Source organism: Oncorhynchus masou, chromosome 29 (assembly GCF_036934945.1).
Source record: "Oncorhynchus masou masou isolate Uvic2021 chromosome 29, UVic_Omas_1.1, whole genome shotgun sequence".
NCBI classification, from domain to species: Eukaryota; Metazoa; Chordata; class Actinopteri; order Salmoniformes; family Salmonidae; genus Oncorhynchus; species Oncorhynchus masou.
This window is the reverse complement of record NC_088240.1, coordinates 69,489,831-69,510,706: the sequence shown is the minus strand read 5'-3', so window position 1 is coordinate 69,510,706 and position 20,876 is coordinate 69,489,831. Positions and strand designations below refer to the sequence as shown.

The 20,876-nt window shown below is 42.5% G+C and overlaps 2 protein-coding genes across 5 annotated transcripts; both read right to left on the bottom strand.

Moving 5' to 3' along the window:
• Positions 1-27: 27 nt before the first annotated feature.
• On the bottom strand, positions 28-7,907 carry LOC135520411 (amine sulfotransferase-like). 2 transcript variants are annotated; one of them, XM_064945966.1, is made up of 7 exons: positions 7,675-7,907; positions 6,334-6,495; positions 3,635-3,843; positions 3,134-3,260; positions 2,789-2,883; positions 2,494-2,674; positions 28-1,825 (listed from the first exon to the last, which is right to left on the bottom strand). In XM_064945966.1, the coding sequence occupies exons 1-7, from the start codon at positions 7,700-7,702 to the stop codon at positions 1,692-1,694; spliced, it is 936 nt and encodes a 311-aa protein (XP_064802038.1). In that variant the 5' UTR covers positions 7,703-7,907; the 3' UTR covers positions 28-1,691. The 2 variants fall into 2 exon arrangements, with proteins under 2 accessions (XP_064802038.1, XP_064802039.1); XM_064945967.1 differs by lacking the exon at positions 7,675-7,907 and adding an exon at positions 6,586-6,665.
• A 2,978-nt stretch (positions 7,908-10,885) lies between these two features.
• LOC135520409 (zinc finger-containing ubiquitin peptidase 1-like) lies at positions 10,886-20,875 on the bottom strand. Of its 3 annotated transcripts, none has more exons than XM_064945960.1 (12): positions 20,723-20,875; positions 19,796-20,416; positions 17,681-17,782; positions 17,450-17,506; positions 17,078-17,185; positions 15,187-15,296; positions 14,796-14,964; positions 14,310-14,498; positions 13,923-14,088; positions 13,033-13,187; positions 11,137-11,363; positions 10,886-11,029 (listed from the first exon to the last, which is right to left on the bottom strand). In XM_064945960.1, exons 2-12 carry the CDS (start codon positions 20,391-20,393, stop codon positions 10,982-10,984), a joined length of 1,929 nt encoding a protein of 642 aa, XP_064802032.1. In that variant the 5' UTR covers positions 20,394-20,416; positions 20,723-20,875; the 3' UTR covers positions 10,886-10,981. The 3 variants fall into 3 exon arrangements, with proteins under 3 accessions (XP_064802032.1, XP_064802033.1, XP_064802034.1); XM_064945961.1 differs by lacking the exon at positions 20,723-20,875 and adding an exon at positions 20,543-20,688; XM_064945962.1 differs by lacking the exon at positions 20,723-20,875 and having other exon boundaries at positions 19,786-19,980.
• Between the last annotated feature and the right edge of the window lies 1 nt (position 20,876).

Here is a 20,876-nt window from a genome sequence, read left to right as displayed (position 1 = left end):
ACAACTGCTTTTTTTAATGTATTTTAATTCTTTAAACATTTAATACCTTTTTTATACACATTCAAAACTGGCTAAAACCATGTGGGTACAGCGCATGAGAAGTTACTGTACACTTGCCAAACTATTTTTCCCTCCAAATAGAAAATGTACATTGTTTTATAGATACATTTTGGATTGATAGCTACTACAGTGAACCAAAATATAAATGCAACAATTTCAAATATTTTACTGAGTTAGTTCATATAAGGAAATCAGTCAATTGAAAAATTAATTAGGCCTAATCTAATGATTTGCATGACTGGGAATACTGATATGTATCTGTTGGTCACATACCTTCAAAAGAAAAGGTAGGGGCGTGGATCAGAAAACTAGTCAGTATTTGGTATGATCACCATTTACCTCATGGAGAGCAACAGCTCCTTCACATAGAGTTGATCAAGCTGTTGAAATGTTGTCCCACTCCTTTTCAATAGCTGTGCAAAGTTGCTGGATATTGGCAGGAACTGGAACACGCTGTCATACGTTGATCCAGAGCTTCCCAAACCTGCTCAATGGGTGACATGTCTGGTGAGTATGCAGGCCATGGAAGAACTGGGACATTTTCAGCTTCCAGGAATTGTGAACATCCTTGCAACATGGGCTGTGCATTACCATTCTGAAACATGAGGTGATGGTGGCGGATGAATGGCAATGGGCCTCAGGATCTCGTAATGGTATCTGCGTTAAAATTGCCATGGATAAAAATGTAATTGTGTTTGTTGGCCGAAGCTTATGCCTGCCCATACCATAACCCCGCCATGGGGCATTCTGTTCACAACGTTGATAAACCCCACAACGCAATACACGCCGTCTGCCCGGTACTTTTGAAACTGGGATTAATATGTGACGAGCATACTTCTCCAGTGTGCCAGTGGCCATCAAAGGTGAGCATTTGCCCACTGAAGTTGGTTATGACGCCAAACTGCAGTCAGGTCCAAGACACTGGTTGGGACAACGAGCACACAGATGAGCTTCCCTGAGAAGGTTTCTGACAGTTTGTGCAGAAATTCTTTGGTTGTGTAAACAGTTTTATCAGCTGTCCAGGTGGCTGGTCTCAGACCATCCCACAGGTGAAGAAGCCAGATGTGGAGGTCCTGGGCTGGCATGGTTACACGTGGTCTGAAGTGAGGTCAGTTGAACATACTACCAAATTCTCTAAAACAGGGGGAGTGGCTTATGGTAGAGAAATTACCATTCAACACCTCTGGTGGACATTCCTGCAGTCAGCATGCCAATTGCACACCCTCAACTTGAGACCGGTGGATAGATTATTTTGACAAAGGAAAAATGCTCACCAACAGGGATGTAAACACGTGTACATAATTTGAGAGAATTAAGCTTTTTGTGCCTATGGAACATTTCTGGGATTGTTTATTTCAACTCAACTCTTATTTTCCACCATAATTTGCAAATAAATTAATTAAAAATCCTACAATGTGATTTTCTGGATTTTCGTTCTTCTCATTTTGTCTGTCATAGTTGAAGTGTACCTATGATGAAAATTACAGGCCTCATCTTTTTAAGTGGGAGAACTTGCACAATTGGTGGCTGACTAAATACTTTTTAGCCCCACTGTAGGTGACCCCCCAAAAATACTTAGGGGGCCCGCCCAAGGATTTAAAAAATCCCTGAAAGACGTGACTATGATGTCATCACGTGGCACTATTGACGTCATTTATGTCCCACACAAAGGAGAGGGGCAGGTCCCACATCTTCTCCTGGAAGGCACTGTCAAATCTCTCGCTCTGTGCAACAGTGAAATGGTTCTTCCAGTCCCCAATGGTCCCTGTCAAGAGTGTGGATGGAAATCATTCAATAATATAAAAGAGTATTAAAAGGCAATTCCACCACTTTTCAACATCTCCAGCACAATACCAGTGTACGTACATATGTGAAAATGGCACATTTCTACATTTCGTATATAAAAACATCTAAGGTTAAAAAGTTCTACCCGATAACATCCAACACTGAGATTCGCGGTGATGTGGGGAGCAAGAAAATACCCTCCCTCTGGCTAGAAACTTGTAAATCAGTTTCTTACTTTTAATCCTACCCTGTGATGTGACAGATTTAAAGAAAACAATAGGACCGTAGCTTTTTAAAGTGCCGTTTTCACATATGTAGTAGAGATCATTAATATGAGGTTGAAAAGTGAGGGAATTGCCCTTTAAGATAAATTATCAATTTAAATTGTCCTTTAGATTTGCACAAATTATAATCCAGATGGTTGTATATCTATCGGAACATTGGTTCAGTGTAAATGTGTGGGGGCCAGGTGTTACAAGTATAGTACTGTAAGCCCTTTGTGATTGCTCTTAATAATATGCAGCTTGTGCAATGGTCTCTCTGAATCACACAACAAAAAAATCCTCATACCAAAGTGTATTGATAAGGACACAGGCGACCATTCTGTTATCACGTTATATTATGACTTAGAAGGTGTGACGTGCATACCTTTCCTCATAAACGTGCCCTTGTTGTGGTCAAGCAGGGAGTCGGGCACTGTCTTGTAGTTAGCCTGCGGGTTCTGTTTCATGGTTCTAAAGGTGCTGTGTTCCACCACACTGGCCATCTGCTCCTCTGTCAAATCCTTCCCTAGAAACCTGCACATCCTCTCCACCATGGAGCGCAGGTCCTGCAACACACACACCGTTCATGCTTTGAGAGTCATGTAAACTCACAAGCCAACTCCGAGTACAGGACAGGATGGACAAGTAGATGGACAGGTAGGTTTTGCCACTGTTGGTACCTTGATCATCTCTTCATATGTGATGTACAGGAAGTTCATCTTGTCTCTATTAGCGTACCACGTCTTGATGTGCTCAAACCAACAGCCCCCAAAAACTGCAACACACACAGCAAAGACTCAAATGGATGCTTCATACCCAGCCTACCACCATGAAAGCATAGATGAACCTAAGGATACTACAGGCAAAAGTGTTTATAAGGCTTTCGACAACATTAATTTCAAAATAATCACAATTAAAGTGTTGTTGGCTAGTGCCAACTCCCCATAGAAAACATACTTGGCTTTGAACATCATGTACAAAATGCATAGTCCTTAAACAGGACCAACGGCTCACATTCTTCTTACCTTTCCCCTCCATGAATTTCTCAAAGAAATCATTGAAGTCCTTCGGTGTCTCCAGCATGGCTGCATATTTGTGGAAGTGGTAATAGGACACGAGAACATCCTTAGGGTTTCTGGCCACATAGATCACCTTAGGGAAGCAAGGTCATACTGCATATCAATAGATTGACTATAAAAAAACTAGATCAATATCAGTAGTAATACTTTAATGAAAGTAATCCAGAAGGTAATGATTTATAGTGACTTTGGGTAACACTTAAAGCCTGCAGGTATTATGCATTCTAAGACTTATAATCAGCATGTATACCGACCATTTAGAGTATTTTGATACATAGAGATATAATATATTAAAATCCTTAAAGCATTATAAAGGCTCATACATAACAAGTAATAAAGCATTATACCTGCAGGCTAACACCAATACCAAAGTGCTAATTATGCTAAGTGCTAATACCACAGAATAATACTCAAGTGTTACCAAAATGAGCCTTGCATTCCACTGACCTTTCCCCTTTTTTGTCTGACGGCGAGCGGCATGAACTTGTACTGCAGGTGGGTGACCCGTAGCCTGGGGGAAGGGGTAGCGTTAAACTCCTTCTCACTGCCAATCAGCTCGATCCATGGGACGCGCTGCGCGTTGAGATGCTCTGTGTTTGGAGTGACGTCACCTTTGGCTTCTATCAGAGTCAGAATCTGCTGCATCCAGATTGTCCCTGTCAATCACAGCAGAGTGGACACTACAGGTCACCCAGAGGTCATTTCAATTCAATTTAAACATGAATTGTCCATGCAGGGACAATATGGCAAGTCAGTCCTACCATAGAACGTACAGTACTGAATAGCTTAGCCCTTTCACCTCACTTCCTTGATTTGATAACAGCCACACACTGTTTAACTGACAATTCAGGGGTTATTTTGATGGGGGAAAATATAGTAACATTTTGTTTCTCAGGGAATCTACAAATTCGTCAAACATCTCATTCCATAATCATTGGGCATTCATTTGGAGTTGGTCCCCTTTTGCTGCTATAACAGCCTCCACTCTTCTGGGAACGCGTTCCACTAGATGTCAGAACATTGCTGCGGGGATTTGCATTCATTCAGCCACAAGAGCCTTAGTGAGGTTGGGCACTGATGTTGGCCGATTAGTACTGGCTTGCAGTTGGCGTTCCAATTCATCCCAAAGGTATTCGTTGGGGTTGAGGTCAGGGCTCTGTGCAGGCCAGTTAAGTTCTTCCTCACCGATCTCGTCAAACCATTTCTGTATGGACCTCGCTTTTTTCACAGGTGCATTGTCATGCTGAAACAGGAAAGGGCTTTCCCCAAACTGTTGCCACAAAGTTGGTAGCACAGAATTGTCTATCAAATCAAATTTATTTATATAGCCCTTCGTACATCAGCTGATATCTCAAAGTGCTGTACAGAAACCCAGCCTAAAACCCCAAACAGCAAGCAATGCAGGTGTAGAAGCACGGTGGCTAGGAAAAACTCCCTAGAAAGGCCAAAACCTAGGAAGAAACCTAGAGAGGAACCAGGCTATGTGGGGTGGCCAGTCCTCTTCTGGCTGTGCCGGGTGGAGATTATAACAGAACATGGCCAAGATGTTCAAATGTTCATAAATGACCAGCATGGTCCAATAATAATAAGGCAGAACAGTTGAAACTGGAGCAGCAGCACAGCCAGGTGGACTGGGGACAGCAAGGAGTCATCATGTCAGGTAGTCCTGAGGCATAGTCCTAGGGCTCAGGTCCTCCGAGAGAGAGAAAGAAAGAGAGAAAGAGAGAATGAGAGAGAGCACACTTAAATTCACACAGGACACCGAATAGGACAGGAGAAGTACTCCAGATATAACAAACTGACCCTAGCCCCCCGACACATAAACTACTGCAGCATAAATACTGGAGGCTGAGACAGGAGGGGTCAGGAGACACTGTGGCCCCATCCGAGGACACCCCCGGACAGGGCCAAACAGGAAGGATATAACCCCAATGTCTACAATGTTATTATATGCTGTAGCGTTAATATTTCCTTTCACTGGAACGAAGGAGCCTGGCCCAAACCATGAAAAACAGCCCAATACCATTATTCCTCCTCCACCAAACTTTACAGTTGGCACTTAGTATTAGGGCAGATAGTGGGCTCCTGGCATCCGCCAAACCCAGATTTGACCGTCAGACTGCCAGATGGTGAAGCGTGATTCATTAAAAAAAAGAAAGTGTTTCCACTAATCCAGAGTCCAATGGCGGCGAGCTTTACACCACTCAAGCCGACGCTTGGCATTGCGCATGGTGATTTTAGGCTTGTGTGCCACTACTCGGCCATGGAAACCCATTTCATGTCGCTCCTGACGAACAGTTTTTGTGCCGATGTTGCTTCCAGAGGTAGTTTGGGACTCGGTAGTGACTGTTGCAAACGAGGACAGACGATTTGTACGTGCTACGTGCTTCAGCACCCGGCGGCCCCGTTCTGTGAGCTTGTGTGACCTACTTCTTCGCAGCTGAGCCGTTGTTGCTCCCAGACGTTTCTACTTCACAATAGCAGCACCAGAAACTCTAGCAGGGCAGAAATTTGACAAACTGACTTGTTGGAAAGGTGTCATCCTATGACGGTGCCACATTGAAAGTCACTGAGCTCCTCAGTAAGGCCATTCTACTGCCAATGTTTGTCTATGACGGTTGCATGGCTGTGTGCTCTGTTTTATATACCTGTCAGCAACGGGTGTGGCTGAAATAACCAAATCCACTCATTTGAAGGGGTGTCCAAATACTTGTATATATAGTGTATTTGAATGTGGACATTGCCTACCGTCACTGTGCTACTCCTGCACTGATATGGTGCTTATGGGACATGGTGTCTGTTACACTTTAATCTAGCCTGGTTAAACCATTGTTTTCACCCAAGGGGAGAATGGGGATGCAGATAAGCGAAAAATACTATTTTTGGGGGGTTTAAAAACTAGGACATTTCTTTCACTTATCTGGGCTGCTGGACTGATATAGGTTGAGAACAGAGCCCACTAACAGATAAGCAAAGTAAACTCACTGAATGAGATCTACTCAGTTGAGCTGATAAACTGTGTTAGAGGACCTTATAGGAAGAGATGAAAAGAGCTATGCAGGCATGTTTTAAAGGCAGTAAACTGCTTTAAAAGCGGTAATCTGGGTATTCTAGGTAAATATATCCGTGCTGTCTCCAGTACTCACCTGACTTGGGATAAGTGACAACGAATATGTCGGAGTCTCGGATCTCCCAATTCTTGATCTGGTCGACCTCGTCGGGAGAGTGGACCCCATTGATCAGGTTGAAGTTCCGGTGAGGAACCAGCATATAGTCCAGAACCTGGGTATCAGTGGAATCCAAATGATCTGAGAAGACAAGACATAATCAAAGGCCCACTCATTCAAACAATCTGGATCTGTGTAAGCATTAACACACAACAGGGAATAACCATTCACCTCCAGTCATGTGAGAAGGCACGAGGCCGAAGTCCTACTCGTCTAAAGTTGAAACACTGTGCTTGATTAGACAAAAATCTGAAATAAACAGCCCAAAAACCCAGTAAATAAAGTTGTTATTCCAAACAAATGTTTATATATAGCTATCAGATCACAGGGAGTCTGGAGGAAGTCAAGTGGAAATGTTTAAAGGGGAAATCTGGGATTGGAAAAAAAACTGGTAAACAGCTGAGGGTTGGGGCTGGAGAAATGTAAACAAACAGAGCCATGGATGCAAGGACTGACCATTAATGATATCAAAATGACAGTTATGAAATCATATAAGGTTTGTTTAGAATAACATTTTTACAAACAAGATTCTATTTTGGTTTCTGGTGGGGTAAAACATTTGACCTAAGCTCATGAGGCATTTAAAAGTTGTATTCTTCATGAAGCAACTGCTACATGCCATTAACTCAAAAGTCCTAAAATGTATGTAACAATCCCAGCTTGCCCCTTTAACAAAAAGGAGACATTGAATAACTCTCAAGTACCTATCAACAAAGCCTGGGCACAAAAAAAGTATTCCTATGAAGGACTAGCAAATATTGAAGTAAATATAAATAGAGGGTTTGCTGTGCAACAATGCATTTCTATCTGTAAATCCTAGAGGGGCAGAGAGCATGTTCTTCTGTTCAAAGGCTGGTCTGAATCACAAACAAAAAAAGTAGCCTAGTTTGTGTCCATCAAGCTCAAGCATTGTCCACCATTCATGGTCCTCTATAATCCTTTCGATGCTTAAAGGGTGAGACAGATCTTGCATGCAACAGTGCATAATATATATGCCTGTATACAGTAATGTACACTTCAGATATGCAAACATGTCTCACAAGAGGTTCCAAATATGAATACAACAACAAATAATTACACACCTATGTATTACACATAGAAAACAAGAATAATGACTATGCCACTCAGATTCTGGTATAACATTCAAGTAACATGATAAAATGGCAATACAAGGGTAGGCACTGTATTCTGCAATATAGCAACCTATTTTAACTCCAACTATAACTCTACGCACTGCACAGAGCGCGCAGTATTCCCTACCTGTCTTTGTACCGGTGGAAGTTGTCATTGTATGCCAATGTCACAAAATCCACAATCGCGGTAGGCTACTATGAAATCCCTGGCCCCGGGGAGTTTCTTGCAGTCAATTCACAACTGTTCTCAAAAATAAGAGTATATGATGGATAGCGGGCAGCTCTGTGTGCAATGCGCCCCCGAATATCCCCTACTGTCCCAATAGAAGACACGCAGAAGACAAACACACGTTTCCGCGTTTTTTTTAAAATTCACGTTGTGCTGGAGGACTACTGATGGTTTATACAATTTAAGCGCGTTCGCAGCATTAGGGAATTTATGTAACCTTGTCCACAGGACCACGCTGCGCGGGCGCACGTCAGATTGATTTGCGCTTTTTAAACACAGCGTTTCAGAGTCCTTATAATGTGTCATATTTTACATGCCTCATGACCGATGAGAAACGGGAGAACGATTTTGATTAAGCTACAGAGGAAATCCGGTATTCTTAACTAGTTTGTTTTACTGAGAAAATTAACGGAGAAACATTTTTGTGAGGCCAAATTCATTATTGTTTTGTCAACATGTTGCGCACTCACTCTCACATACACTTTCCACCCTGTGCGACAGAGGTAGCACCACATGTCCTAGAGTGGTGTGGCGAAAAATTATTCTGGTGCTGTAATCTTTCCTGTTCTGGTAACCTAACCAGGTAAAACTCGGGACCTTATACGGTATGACGTGATTAATCTGTTGTAAAAAGGTTTAATATGGGCTTTAATGGGACCCGTTTTTATAATCAGGTCACATGGTTTAAAAAAAAACACGAATGTCCTTGGAAGATGAAAACACTATCAAACTGCAGGAATCTTGTACTTTACAAATAAACCATAAACATCACCTTTCACCAGTTTGTGCAATTTCTCTAATATGACAGTACTATATGTCCAATACATACAATACATATTTATTTTCAGTAGAACTGATAAGGACATGCAAAGTCGCAATCCACACAACTGTCAGTTATCAGTGAGCTGTCACATTGCTGAGAGGGCATGGACAGGAATCAGGACAGAGGCTTGGAGGAAAGAATGCACCAGAGAAGTTCCTTCAACCAACCCACAGACTGCGGTCCTACCAGTTCAATAGTAATTAGAGCATTCCAGTCGGTGGCCTGGGAATAATATGTATTACAGAATGTCCTTTTCACCAGCAACTTAAAAAAAATATATCTGTCCTATTCTCACAGTAGTGATCGTGTGGCCAGGTGACTTTCCAGGAGGGTGTGAGTGAGGGTGTGTGTCTTCTGTGTTTGTGAGAGAGTATATGTGTGTGTATCTGTTTCACTGAAGCCGCACGTACCCAGAGGGCCCTGGCCCCCAGATACTGTAAGAAGATAAAAGCTGCGGAATGTTCCTCCTCAATTGGAACAGGACAGAAGGATAAAGTGTGACTCAACACTAAATCATCAGTAGACTCTATGTCTCCCCATGTAACCAGACTCATGTTTGAGAAAGGGGAGAACTACTTGGTCTTGTTTTCTGATTTGACAATACATGAGGCGCTGGTCTATTCCTACTTCTAGTGAAAAGTGTGGGGCAAAGATTCACCAGGCGTCACTCCATGGATGCACTCTGTTTATGATATATATTATACACGCACACACTACCATTCAAAAGTTTGGGGTCACTTAGAAATGTCCTTGTTTTCCATGAAAACATACATGAAATTAGTTGCAAAATGAATAGGAAATATAATCAAGACGTTGACAAGGTTATAAATAATGATTTTTAATGGAAATAGTGTCCTTCAAACTTTGCTTTCATCAAAGAATCCTCCATTTGCAGCAATCGCAGCCTTGCAGACCTTTGGCATTCTAGTTGTCAAGTTGTTGAGGTAATCTGAAGAGATTTCACCTCATGCTTCCTGAAGCACCTTCCACAAGTTGGATTGGCTTGATGGGCACTTCTTACGTACCATACGGTCAAGATGCTCCCACAACAGCTCAATAGGGTTGAGATCCGGTGACTGCTAGCCACTCCATTATAGACTAAATAGTTCTTGCATAGTTTGGAGCTGTGCTTTGAGTCATTGTCCTGTTGTAGGAGGAAATTGACTCCAATTAAGCGCCATCCACAGGGTATGGCAATGGCGTCCACAGGGTATGGCAAAATGGAGTGATAGCCTTCCTTCTTCAACATCCCTTTTACCCTGTACAAATCTCCCACTTTACCATATTCAAAGCACCCCCAGACCATCACATTGCCTACACCATGCTGGACAGACAGCGTCAAGCCCCCCTCCAGTATCTTTTCATTTTTTCTGCATCTCACGAATGTCCTTCTTTGTGATCTGAACACCTCAATCTTAGAGTCGTCTGTCCATAACGCTTTTTTCCTCGGTCCAGTGTCTGTGTTCTTTTGCCCATCTTAATCTTTTCTTTTTATTGGCCAGTCTGAGATATGGATTTTTTCTTTGCAACTCTGCCTAGAAGGCCAGCATCCTGGAGTCGCCTTTTCACTGTTGACGTTGAGACTGGTGTTATGCGGGTACTATTTAATGAAGCTGCCAGTTGAGGACTTGTGAGGCAGCTGTTTTTCAAACTAGACCCTACTTGTCCTCTTGCTCAGTTGTGCACCAGGGCCTCCCAGTCTTTCTATTCTGGTTAGAGACAGTTTGCGCTGTTCTGTGAAAGGAGTAGTAGACAGCGTTGTTCGAGATCTTCAGTTTCTTGGCAATTTCTTGCATGGAATAGCCTTCATTTCTCAGAACAAGAATAGACTGACAAGTTTCAGAAGAAAGTTCTTTGTTTCTGGCCATTTTGAGCCTGTAATCGAACCCACAAATGCTGATACTCCAGATACTGAACTAGTCTAAAGGCCACTTTTATAGCTTCTTTAAATCAGCACAACAGTTTTCAGCTGTGCTAACATAATTGCAAAAGAGTTTTCTAATGATAAATTAGCCTTTTAAAATGATAAACTTGGATTAGCTAAGACAATGTGCCAGTGGAACACAAGGAGTGATGGTTGCTGATAATGGGCCTCTATACGCCTATGTAGATAATCCATTAAAAATCAGCCAATCTATAATGTTTGGTTAGTCATTTCTGGTAGTTCAATAAATGTATGAATACATGTTCCATTCTCAGAGTGTGTCCTTACGACTTCTACAAGGTCCCAATTCTACACACAGAAATATGTTGAGGGTTTGAACAGAACAGAGAAAAAGGCAAATATTAAAATACATAATTTATTACCTTAATAAAATGTCCAAGAAAATTAAACATGAACTGTTTTTGGCAGTTATACATTTACAAAACTGCATTCCAGCATCAAGGGATCCTCTCGGCTTGCAGTGTTCTTGAGTTGAGAATGCGGGTCTGACAAACAAAAAACAAATCAATATCGAATAGCTGATTCGCTGTTCAGTGCACATCGTAGCAAAACACTTTATAACTGTATGCAGTTAAGAGCCACTCAGACTCACCTGTTTCTCCACGGGGGCGAGCACACCCTCTACAGCCACCACCTGGTACTGCCTATGTTTCAGGTTGCCAGGGAACTTCCTCATACGGCAGACAGCTGTGCTAACAGTGGAGCCATCTTGGCTCAGCAGTTTCCTCACATCTCCTGGTGTACAGCCAGGGTCCAGGAGCAACAGGCACAGGCTGCCATTCTTCTTCTGTTCCACTCCTACTATTGAGCGGCTATGGCCTGAGGATGTCGATAGAAGACATGGAGGAAACACACTAAAGCCTTGGTCACACCGCAGGTCTTAATGCCCAAATCAAGTTATGTTTTTCAAATCCATTTTGGACTACTGACTTTCAAAACAGTATGTTACAAGTGAGCAAATCAGATGTGTGTGTGTGTGTTCAGACATTATTCATTTGCTGACATGGCTACGCTAGTTATCATAGTAACTATGGGTGTGTGCACAGTGGTGTAGGCTGATTGGTGGTAGTGCTCATGCTTCCTATCACTCAGAAGTTATATAGCAAGCTATGGTGATAACAATGCCTGCCATGGATGTCTCCCCAGTTGTTTTGCATGTTCAAAATCATAATGTAAGAACACTTAAAGCCTCAAAAGGATAAGATGATCCAACTTTCAAATGGAATCTTTTGGCTAGCCACAGCAGTCAACTAGCTAGCTAGGTAGTAGTTTAGCTTTCTAGAACAGTCACTCATTTGTTTTTAAACAATTAACAAGTAAGTTACGACCAGATGTTCTTGTCAAACTGTCAACGGAGTAGCAAGCAAGCAACAAGATATGCCAAATAAGTCTAAAAACCACTTGAGGGCAAATAAATCTGATTTGACCGTTCACATGGCTTGGAATCAGATTTGTATCGGACTTTAAAATCACCTACGAAGGTGGTTTGAAATATCAGATTCCATGTGCTTTTTGGCAGTTCCGACTGCAAGTAACAGAACAGATTTGAATCAGATATGCAACGAAATAGGATTTGAGTCACTTCAAACTGCCAATGTGAACAAGGCTTTAGAGATAACGTAGACGTCAGGTGTACACACATACGAAACAAACAAATCTCCCTCAAACACACTAGTACTGAGCGATTAACAACATTTAAGTTATTTTTCAGTTTTTAATCACTAATTGACCGACAGATTCAATTATTTTAATTCCATTTAATTTGTTTTTGTTCTATGAGCTCGATGTGGTTTCTGTAGAGATAAATCAGATCAAGCCCAAACTGTGCGATGTAGTAGTGAGTTGAAGTTTCCAACAGGCCATTTTTCGGTATATTGTAGTGCAGAAAACGTGGTAATTAATGATCGAGCGAGATAGAAAGCAGTTGCTTCGAGAGGTATCTCTACCTGAAAATTCATGATCTAAGTGATTGGTAGTTGGTATTCAGCAGTCATAAAAGTATGCTTTATTTACTTTGAAGAACTAGTAAAATAGTGATTTTGGCAGACAGCATAGGCAGCAGCTCTATAGAGATGACTTGGAATTAAATAATAAAGTCAAATGTAATATACACATGTAATACAAATGTAATATACACAACAACTCAAATATTTTATTAAAGTAAATGTGAATAAGTGATAAGCAGTAATGGGCAGTCACTACCATCATGGGACTTTTGTTTTATTATGTGTTGTTACAGCACTCAACCCACAAAATGTATAGTGCATTTAATGTAAAAAATAATAGTAATATCGAAACCGAAAACCGTTATTATTTTTGAATGATCGAACCAAAACACAACCGACCTCAAAAAGCACTAATCGCTCAGCACTAAACGACACACAAGAAAACATAAAATAGACACATGCCATAAACAAATTCTACATTGGATATCAGTAACCCATCATCACCTAATCCATCCAATCCACTAAACCCATGTTAAGACTACCTTGGTGCTGGAGGTAGAGGGGCGGCTGTGTGGTCTGCACCACCCGGGGCGGTAGTCTGGCACCAGTCTGAGAGAAGTACTGCTTCACCCAGTCAAAGAGGCGGGGGTGGGTGTCCCCTGGGCCCGTGGGCTGGTGGAAGTCTAGAACACGGGCACTGTGGGGACACAGGTTAGAGGTAACTGACTGAGAACAGAATCCTTTTTCAACCATGTACATTCTATAGTGACTCTGTGTGTGTACACTGAGTATAACAAACCCATAAGGAAAACCTAATATTGAGCCCCCCCTCGTTTTTGCACTCAGAACAGCTTCAATTCGTCAGGGCATGGACTCTACAAGGTTTCAAAAGCGCCCCACAGGGATGTTGGCCCATGTTAACTCCAATGCTTCCCACAGTTGTGTCAAGTCGGCTGAATGTTTGGGTAGTGGACCATTCTTGATACACACAGGAAACTGTTGTGCAAGAAAACCCCAGCAGCGTTGCAGTTCTTGACACACACCAGGTGCGCCTGGCACCTACCTCCATACCCCGTTCAAGGTCACTTAAATCTTTTGTCTTGCAGATTCACACTCTGAATGGCACACATACACAATCCATGTCAATCGTCTCAAGGCTTGAAAATCCTTCTTTAAACCTGTCTCCTCCCTTTCATCTACACTGATTAAAGTGGATTTAACAAGTGACATCAATAAGGGATCATAGCTTACACCTGGATTCACCTGTGTCAGTCCATGTCAAGGAAATAGTAGGTGTTCTTTTAATTTTGTATATTCAGTGTGAGAGTCCATTCAAGTGTATCTAATTCAAATATAGCTGGCTACACAAATGTGTTACGTTCTAATGCGTGTAGTATGTTAACATTCTGTGTGTGACTCTCTGGGCTCTAACCTGACTCTGAGGGAGGTGCAGAGAGCGTAGATCTCTGTAGCTCCTATCCAGGCCCGTGTGCCCTGTAGTCGCTGGTTAAAGTGGGTGGCGCCCTGTGGGTCTAACCCCTCCCGCCACGCCCCCTCTATCAACACCTGCACCTGTGGGATGCTGGGTACTGACCCCTCTGGGAGAAGAGGGAGAGAGAGAGGGGGGGCAAGGAAAAGATGCCATGATAGAAGATTTAAGAGAGAAGGTTAGTTTAGGAGATTACATGGCGAAACGTTTTTTTGAGAGGGCTGCATTGAACCGTTTCATTAAGCAATCCAGACAGCTGCTTGATTTGAGGGAATGGTAAACAATTGTAGAATATGATGTTTTGATATACGTGTTTCTGTTTGTGTGTACCTGAGAGACAGGTAGTGTAGGGCTCCATTCTTTGCAGAGAAGACAGGAGCATCTGGAAGTTTCTGTAGCCACATCCCCAGCCCTTATCCCCCTCTGATGAGCAGTAGTGGTCTGTGTCAGCACTCAGCCACACGTGGACACAGTCTCTGGCCTCCCTCTGGTAGTAAACATACAGAGCACCCAGCACACCTGACAGAATGAGAGGAATACAATAAAAAAAAGAGAATGACAAAGATGGAGAGAAAGAGAGCACCAAGGTGGAGCTGCCATTTAGTTTATAATCAATTGAAGGAAGACAGTTATTAATGACATACATACCTTGTAGGCTAAATAAAATGTATGCAAAACATTGAGAGATGTAGGTGGTAGATAGACAGCTGTATAGACATAACATGATGTGATCTAAACAACTCAGTTTGAGAACATTAAATAATGAGGGAGCTATGTTAGTCAAGATCCGGATAACAAATTGAATCTCACACACACCCTGCGTTCTGGTCCTGCCATCGTCGACCCCTGAGGCCAGAGCCTCCATCATCTCTGCTCTCTTGTTGTGGAAGTGAGCAGGCACCATGACACCTCGAGACACAGCTTTCTCCATGGTCCTCTCCATCTGTTTGCGGTAGCCCCCCCTCCCGTCCACACCAAACTGCCTCTAAACACACACAGCAAGGGGTCAGGGTGAGGTCACCACCACACTCAGCATACATAAGCAGACACACGTATACTGTACATCTTGTTGACGTGCAGAAACACAAATAAACCACACACTTCCTACATAAGCCATGTGACAAAGCACAGACGCGTCATATGGTGCATCATGCAGCAAGGTCAAATCCACTACTCCAGTGTTATTATGGTTGTGCTTTATAAGAACCTGCAGCTTCTTGAACTCCTCTGCTTCCTGCTTCGCATCCTGCTCCTTCCTCCTCTGCTTCTCCTCCTCCTGCAGCCGTCTGGCCAGCCTCAGGTCTGAGCCAGGGCTCACTGCAACACACACAGCAACACAGCGTTAGTCACAATTCCCTCTCTTGAATTCACCATGGGAATCAACCCTGTACACACAAAACTGTTGTGAGAACAGCTGCATGTGTGAGCTCAGCGGTATGAGCTGGCAGGTTGTAGAAGTTCCGTTCTGTTCAAACTTTATAGTCCTCAGAGGGAAATTCATAGTTCAAAACCGATCACAAAGGACAAATTACACATTATATTGCAACTTCAGGAGTTGGCTGGCAATAGAGTGCTTGTGCAAATCAAATATGGGGTATTACACCATTCTCTCTCTACCGAGACCCTGTTTATGGTAAAATAACAGTCATAACGTTGTTATAACATGGCTACATCTAAGCATGAAATAAAACGTGTTGGAAGCATAAGTGGGAACTAAATAGATTTCTCATTAACCTTTTATACTCGTACCCATATTCAGGAAGAAAAGAGCAGATTTGGGCATTAATAAATGCGTAAATTGGAACGTACTGGCTGTACAGTACATGCTATACATGACGTCAGAGCTCTGGCTCTGCGCTTCAAAGCACTGTATGGGTTTTGCCTGACAGCAGTTCTGAACTTGAGCATCTCGCCCTACAAGAAGTTGTGCCCATATCTCCCGCTAATTGGGAAACTTTTGCAAATGTTTTGTTGTCCAAGTGAGGGAAATGCTGTAAATTAAAAAGGACTCCATGTATTTTGAAAGATCAGACGTTGAAAATTATAATACATCTCTCTTTGATGTCATACAAACAAGCCAAACACCTGTGAGTAGATGTGCACTTCCATATCAGAAAACTTGTCATATACAGTGTCACCATTTATGATCACTATTTTTAATTTTTAAATGATCACTATTTTTGATGTACAAGATGACTTGGCGTAATATCCTGTGTTGTTCTGAACAGAATGAGCCCATGTTTGTTAATTGTGAAGAAGAATTGCAGAGGCGCACGCACCTGAATGCACTCATGACTCATTTCTATGCTCACCAAAATGATGATCTGGTTCTCTGAATTGCATTGTGAAAGCCTATCACTGTAATATTGTATTTTATAACTTCGCTAGTCATGTTTGCAATATAACAGGCTTTGAAATGATGCCAATCTGATCCAGATTGCGATTTATAATGGACAATTTTGGGATTGTGTAAACAACAGTAATTGTGTGATGGCGAGGACACAGGACTGTGTTCCAAACAAAACAACTACAAGTGTGCTTGCTCTAGTTCCTCAACGGCACAGTTTGGAGAGCTCAAAAAAGCACCTTATAGTTTAAGACTTTTATTTGAGTCAAAAGTTCCTTGAAATTACTTAGCACACGTTCGAGAGGTGTGTGGCCACTAGGAGACACCAGTTAGTCCTCTCACTCAAACTATTTATTTTGTCTTATGTTGCACCTATGCCCATATTTTCCAGGAATATTCTTATCATGTTACTGAATGTATCCAGAGTATTTTCAGATTTTGTTTTCAACAAATGCAGAAAAAAGTACAGTAAATGTAAAATGCACATACAAACAACAGTGTAATGTTTGGATTCAGTCTTGGGTCAGGTGAACTGTTGTGTCCTCATCTTTGGCAATTATGGAGAAATTATTAGACTAAACTCTTCCCCTTCGATTGCTACCATGGTTTTTCATCTGCTTTTCATATTTCTTCCTTAAGATACACTTTGCATTTAGCCCTATCCCTTTAGGACAGCTTCCACAAGTGTAAACATAAAATCCCAATGAAACCTGTGTTCCCATCACATTTGATTGTTTAAATCAAGCCATACCTGCACTAGTGTCTGTGCCATAGTCAAGATGCAGCTCCACATGTTCCTGTAGGGAGTAGCAGTCTCCACACACCACAGAACACAGGGGACACTCATAACTCTTTCCACCTGAGGACGAGGTCAGGGACACACAGTGGTTAAAAGGGATATCGACGGGGCATTTTTATCTAAATCATTATTCATCCAAGTTATTCTTGTTGAGATAAAACCTCACTTGCATGTTCATTTAGCTTTTTGGGGGAATATTAGACCTTCATCGGTAAGACATGGGCAGAGAGAGAGCCTCAACCTCTGTGGATCTGCCATAGGCAGGCTTCTTCCTTTGTTTGGTTGAACTATATTTGTTCCTATGATGAAAGGAATGAGACGAACCTGAGCTGTGGCTGGATGATGCTGCCTCGGTTGATGATGTGGCCTCCAGGACAGCCTCTGAAAAGACAGATACAGATTAGGTCAGAGTCAGAGACTTAACACAATGGATTGGGCCTCATGTTCTGTCTGTGCTGAACTGTGTAGACTCAAGACTGTCATGAGTTTGTACAGTCACAGTGTGTTCTGTGCTGAACTGTGTGGTCTATATGTTCTAAACTGTAGATCATGTACCTTCATCTGGGCTCTCTTCTAGCAAGTGTAATTCAACATGTTCCTGTAGGATGAAGGCGTCGGTGCAGACCAGAGCACACATAGGACAGGAAAACCGCTTCTCTACGACAACAGACACACAGTACATAACAATGAGACACAGGATGATGACAAGACTAATTCAACCCACTCCACACAGCACTTTGATGCCACACAGGATCAGCTTTGGTAGCAGGTTCATCCTGCCCAGAAGCTCCACAGAGCAGTTCAAAAGGCCATTTTTACCCACAGCCATGAGGCTTTTTAACAAATGACTCATTTATGGTGCCTTCTTAATAGGAATGTTGTTATTGCTTGTTTCCCAGCATTAGGATAGACAACAGTATTTATCTTAAACTTGTCTCCATCTTTTATGGCTACTAACATGCAGGTGCCTTCTTAGGTGTCTTATTATGCATTTTTATCATTGTCTTTGTAATTTATTAGTGATGCTGAGTGAAAACGATTTCCCAAGTTGGGATCAATAAAGTACTACTCTACTCAAACCAACAGATATCAATCAGTCAGTATAACCAAAGATTATGGATATACTGACAAGATACATGTCTTCCGCTCTAACGATGGGAGTTGTTGTCCACAAAGCGGCAAGGCAGACTGACTAGCTCCTGCCTATCTTTGCTTTTGATTGGTGGATTATTGTAATCCTTTTTTGAATATTCGATGAGGGTTGTGACGTTAAAACACCTGTATTCAATGGAGAGAGATGCTGCTAGCCTCATCCAATGAATATGCATAGCCATCTCCGAGATAGTGTTTTTTGTGAAGTGACAATGATGTCATGTGTCCTACTTATATCAGTACACTCATAACTTAAGCATTACAAAACTTCTATTATAAATAAACCTCACGTAGCAAATAAGCCATTAATTTTATTGTTGGCTAAATTCAACACGCTTGCTTTGTGGGCGAACCAACAAAAAAACAACACCTGATGGAGGGAGACAGATTCTGATGAGTTGGGCCTCTCTCTTCCGCTTCAGTACAACAAACCAACTAGGCCTAATATTAGTCAGTACAAAAAACTAACTGATGAGGTTTACAAAATAGTGATGCAATCGACGACTAAAGTGAGGAAGAGCCCACGAGTGCCAGACAGCATGGACTGTTAATGGGATGCATTGACAGTTCATCAATAGGCAATCAATCCAACTATTAGTCCGTATGACAAACAAATTATATCAGTCAAAATACAAAAAAACAAGTAATATCACACAGTACGACTAACAAACTAATTAGTCAGTACGACAAATTATATCAGTAGGTACAAACAACCAACAAACAACAGTCCGTACAACAAATCATCTGTCAGTATAAACAACCAGCTAACGCCAGTCAGTGGGACAAACCCAACTAACGCCAGTCAGTGGGACAAACCCAACTAACGCCAGTCAGTGGGACAAACCCAACTAACGCCAGTCAGTGGGACAAACCCAACTAACGCCAGTCAGTGGGACAAACCCAACTAACGCCAGTCAGTGGGACAAACCCAACTAACGCCAGTCAGTGGGACAAACCCAACTAACGTCAGTCAGTGGGACAAACCCAACTAACGTCAGTCAGTGGGACAAACCCAACTAACGTCAGTCAGTGGGACAAACCCAACTAACGTCAGTCAGTGGGACAAACCCAACTAACGTCAGTCAGTGGGACAAACCCAACTAACGTCAGTCAGTGGGACAAGCCCAACTAACGTCAGTCAGTGGGACAAGCCCAACTAACGCCAGTCAGTGGGACAAACCCAACTAACGCCAGTCAGTGGGACAAGCCCAACTAACGCCAGTCAGTGGGACAAGCCCAACTAACGTCAGTCAGTGGGACAAGCCCAACTAACGTCAGTCAGTGGGACAAGCCCAACTAACGTCAGTCAGTGGGACAAGCCCAACTAACGTCAGTCAGTGGGACAAACCCAACTAACGTCAGTCAGTGGGACAAACCCAACTAACGTCAGTCAGTGGGACAAGCCCAACTAACGTCAGTCAGTGCGACAAAACAAACTAACGCCAGTCAGTGGGACAAACCAGTAAAGATGTAACAACATGTTGAATAAACAAACATTTCAGACGCACTAAAATAAACCTTTAAGTGGGAAGGAGAAACGCTTCTGTTTGACTTTGGTGTGCTCTGCGGATCCCACTCCCACAGACTCCTCAGCATTACAGTGTCTGTTAGTAGGCCGACTGGAGTCCTGAGCTGATCTCAGATAGCCTGTAGACACTGAAGAGGTGGATACAACAATGGCCACTGCTCGCCCTCCACCGAACTCCCCCCCAGCTTCAGTAATTTGCTCCTTAGACTCCAGTGTGCTATTGGATGTCCTGGGTGAGACCCCTCCTCCAAGGGTGTCAAACCTGTTCCCATTGTCTACTCCTCCTTCAGAACCCTCAGACCTAGACAAACCAATGGCTTGTTTGCAGTGATTGTCCACTATGGTGGGAGTAGGAGTTGAGCTGGGCCTGACAAGACTGTGACCACCTCTACCCTCTGCTCCTCCTCCGTCATGGCCCTGTTTCTCTTTGTGTGTGGTATTGATGTGGAAGCAGAGTTCGTCGTAAGCGACTCCGGACCAGGAACAGAGGGTGCAGCCCATGTCATTATCTGGGTGGCTCAGGAGGAGATGGGTCTTCATGTCCTCCTCCAAAACCAATTCCTCACCACAGAACTCACACGTCAGCATGGCCAATTGTTTCTGGTGCTCAGCTGGACAAAGAAATTAAGATAAGTTATGATAACATTAATTGTCAGTAAATAAATAGGAATAAACAGGAAAGATGTCAATCAAATGTAGACCAAATGTACCCAATAACGAAACAACGCAATTCCAACCTTTGTCAGCCAAGACGCAACAACGCAATTCCCATCTTTGTCAGCCAAGATAGCTAGCCAAATTCCAACTCAGCTATCATAGTTAATTCTGATTTTGTCTCGTCAACATGTCAGGCTATGGGCTAAAACGTAACTTCAAAACACGGAGATTGCAAGTTAGCTAACCATCATGTTACTCACCGATTTCAAAAATATGGTCGATGTGCCGTACTAATGCTTGACTTATGTGACTACTTTCAAAATAAATGTGTTTCTGTTTCACTTTTCATTCACTTGCCATCTTAGCAATGCTAGCTAACAACTTGACTTTACTGGCCCAGTTGGCTTCTCCTCC

Coding starts and splice junctions, on each gene's coding strand:
- LOC135520411 (XM_064945966.1), bottom strand. CDS start 7,702: ATGACAACTTCCACCGGTACAAAGACAG. Junction 3,261..3,634: donor TCAGACAAAAAAGGGGAAAG/GTCAGTGGAATG, acceptor TGCTTCCCTAAG/GTGATCTATGTGGCCAGAAA. Junction 2,675..2,788: donor CATATGAAGAGATGATCAAG/GTACCAACAGTG, acceptor TGTGTGTTGCAG/GACCTGCGCTCCATGGTGGA.
- LOC135520409 (XM_064945960.1), bottom strand. CDS start 20,393: ATGCTGACGTGTGAGTTCTGTGGTGAGGAATTGGTTTTGGAGGAGGAC. Junction 17,186..17,449: donor ATCATCCAGCCACAGCTCAG/GTTCGTCTCATT, acceptor CCTCGTCCTCAG/GTGGAAAGAGTTATGAGTGT. Junction 14,499..14,795: donor TGGCAGGACCAGAACGCAGG/GTGTGTGTGAGA, acceptor TCATTCTGTCAG/GTGTGCTGGGTGCTCTGTAT.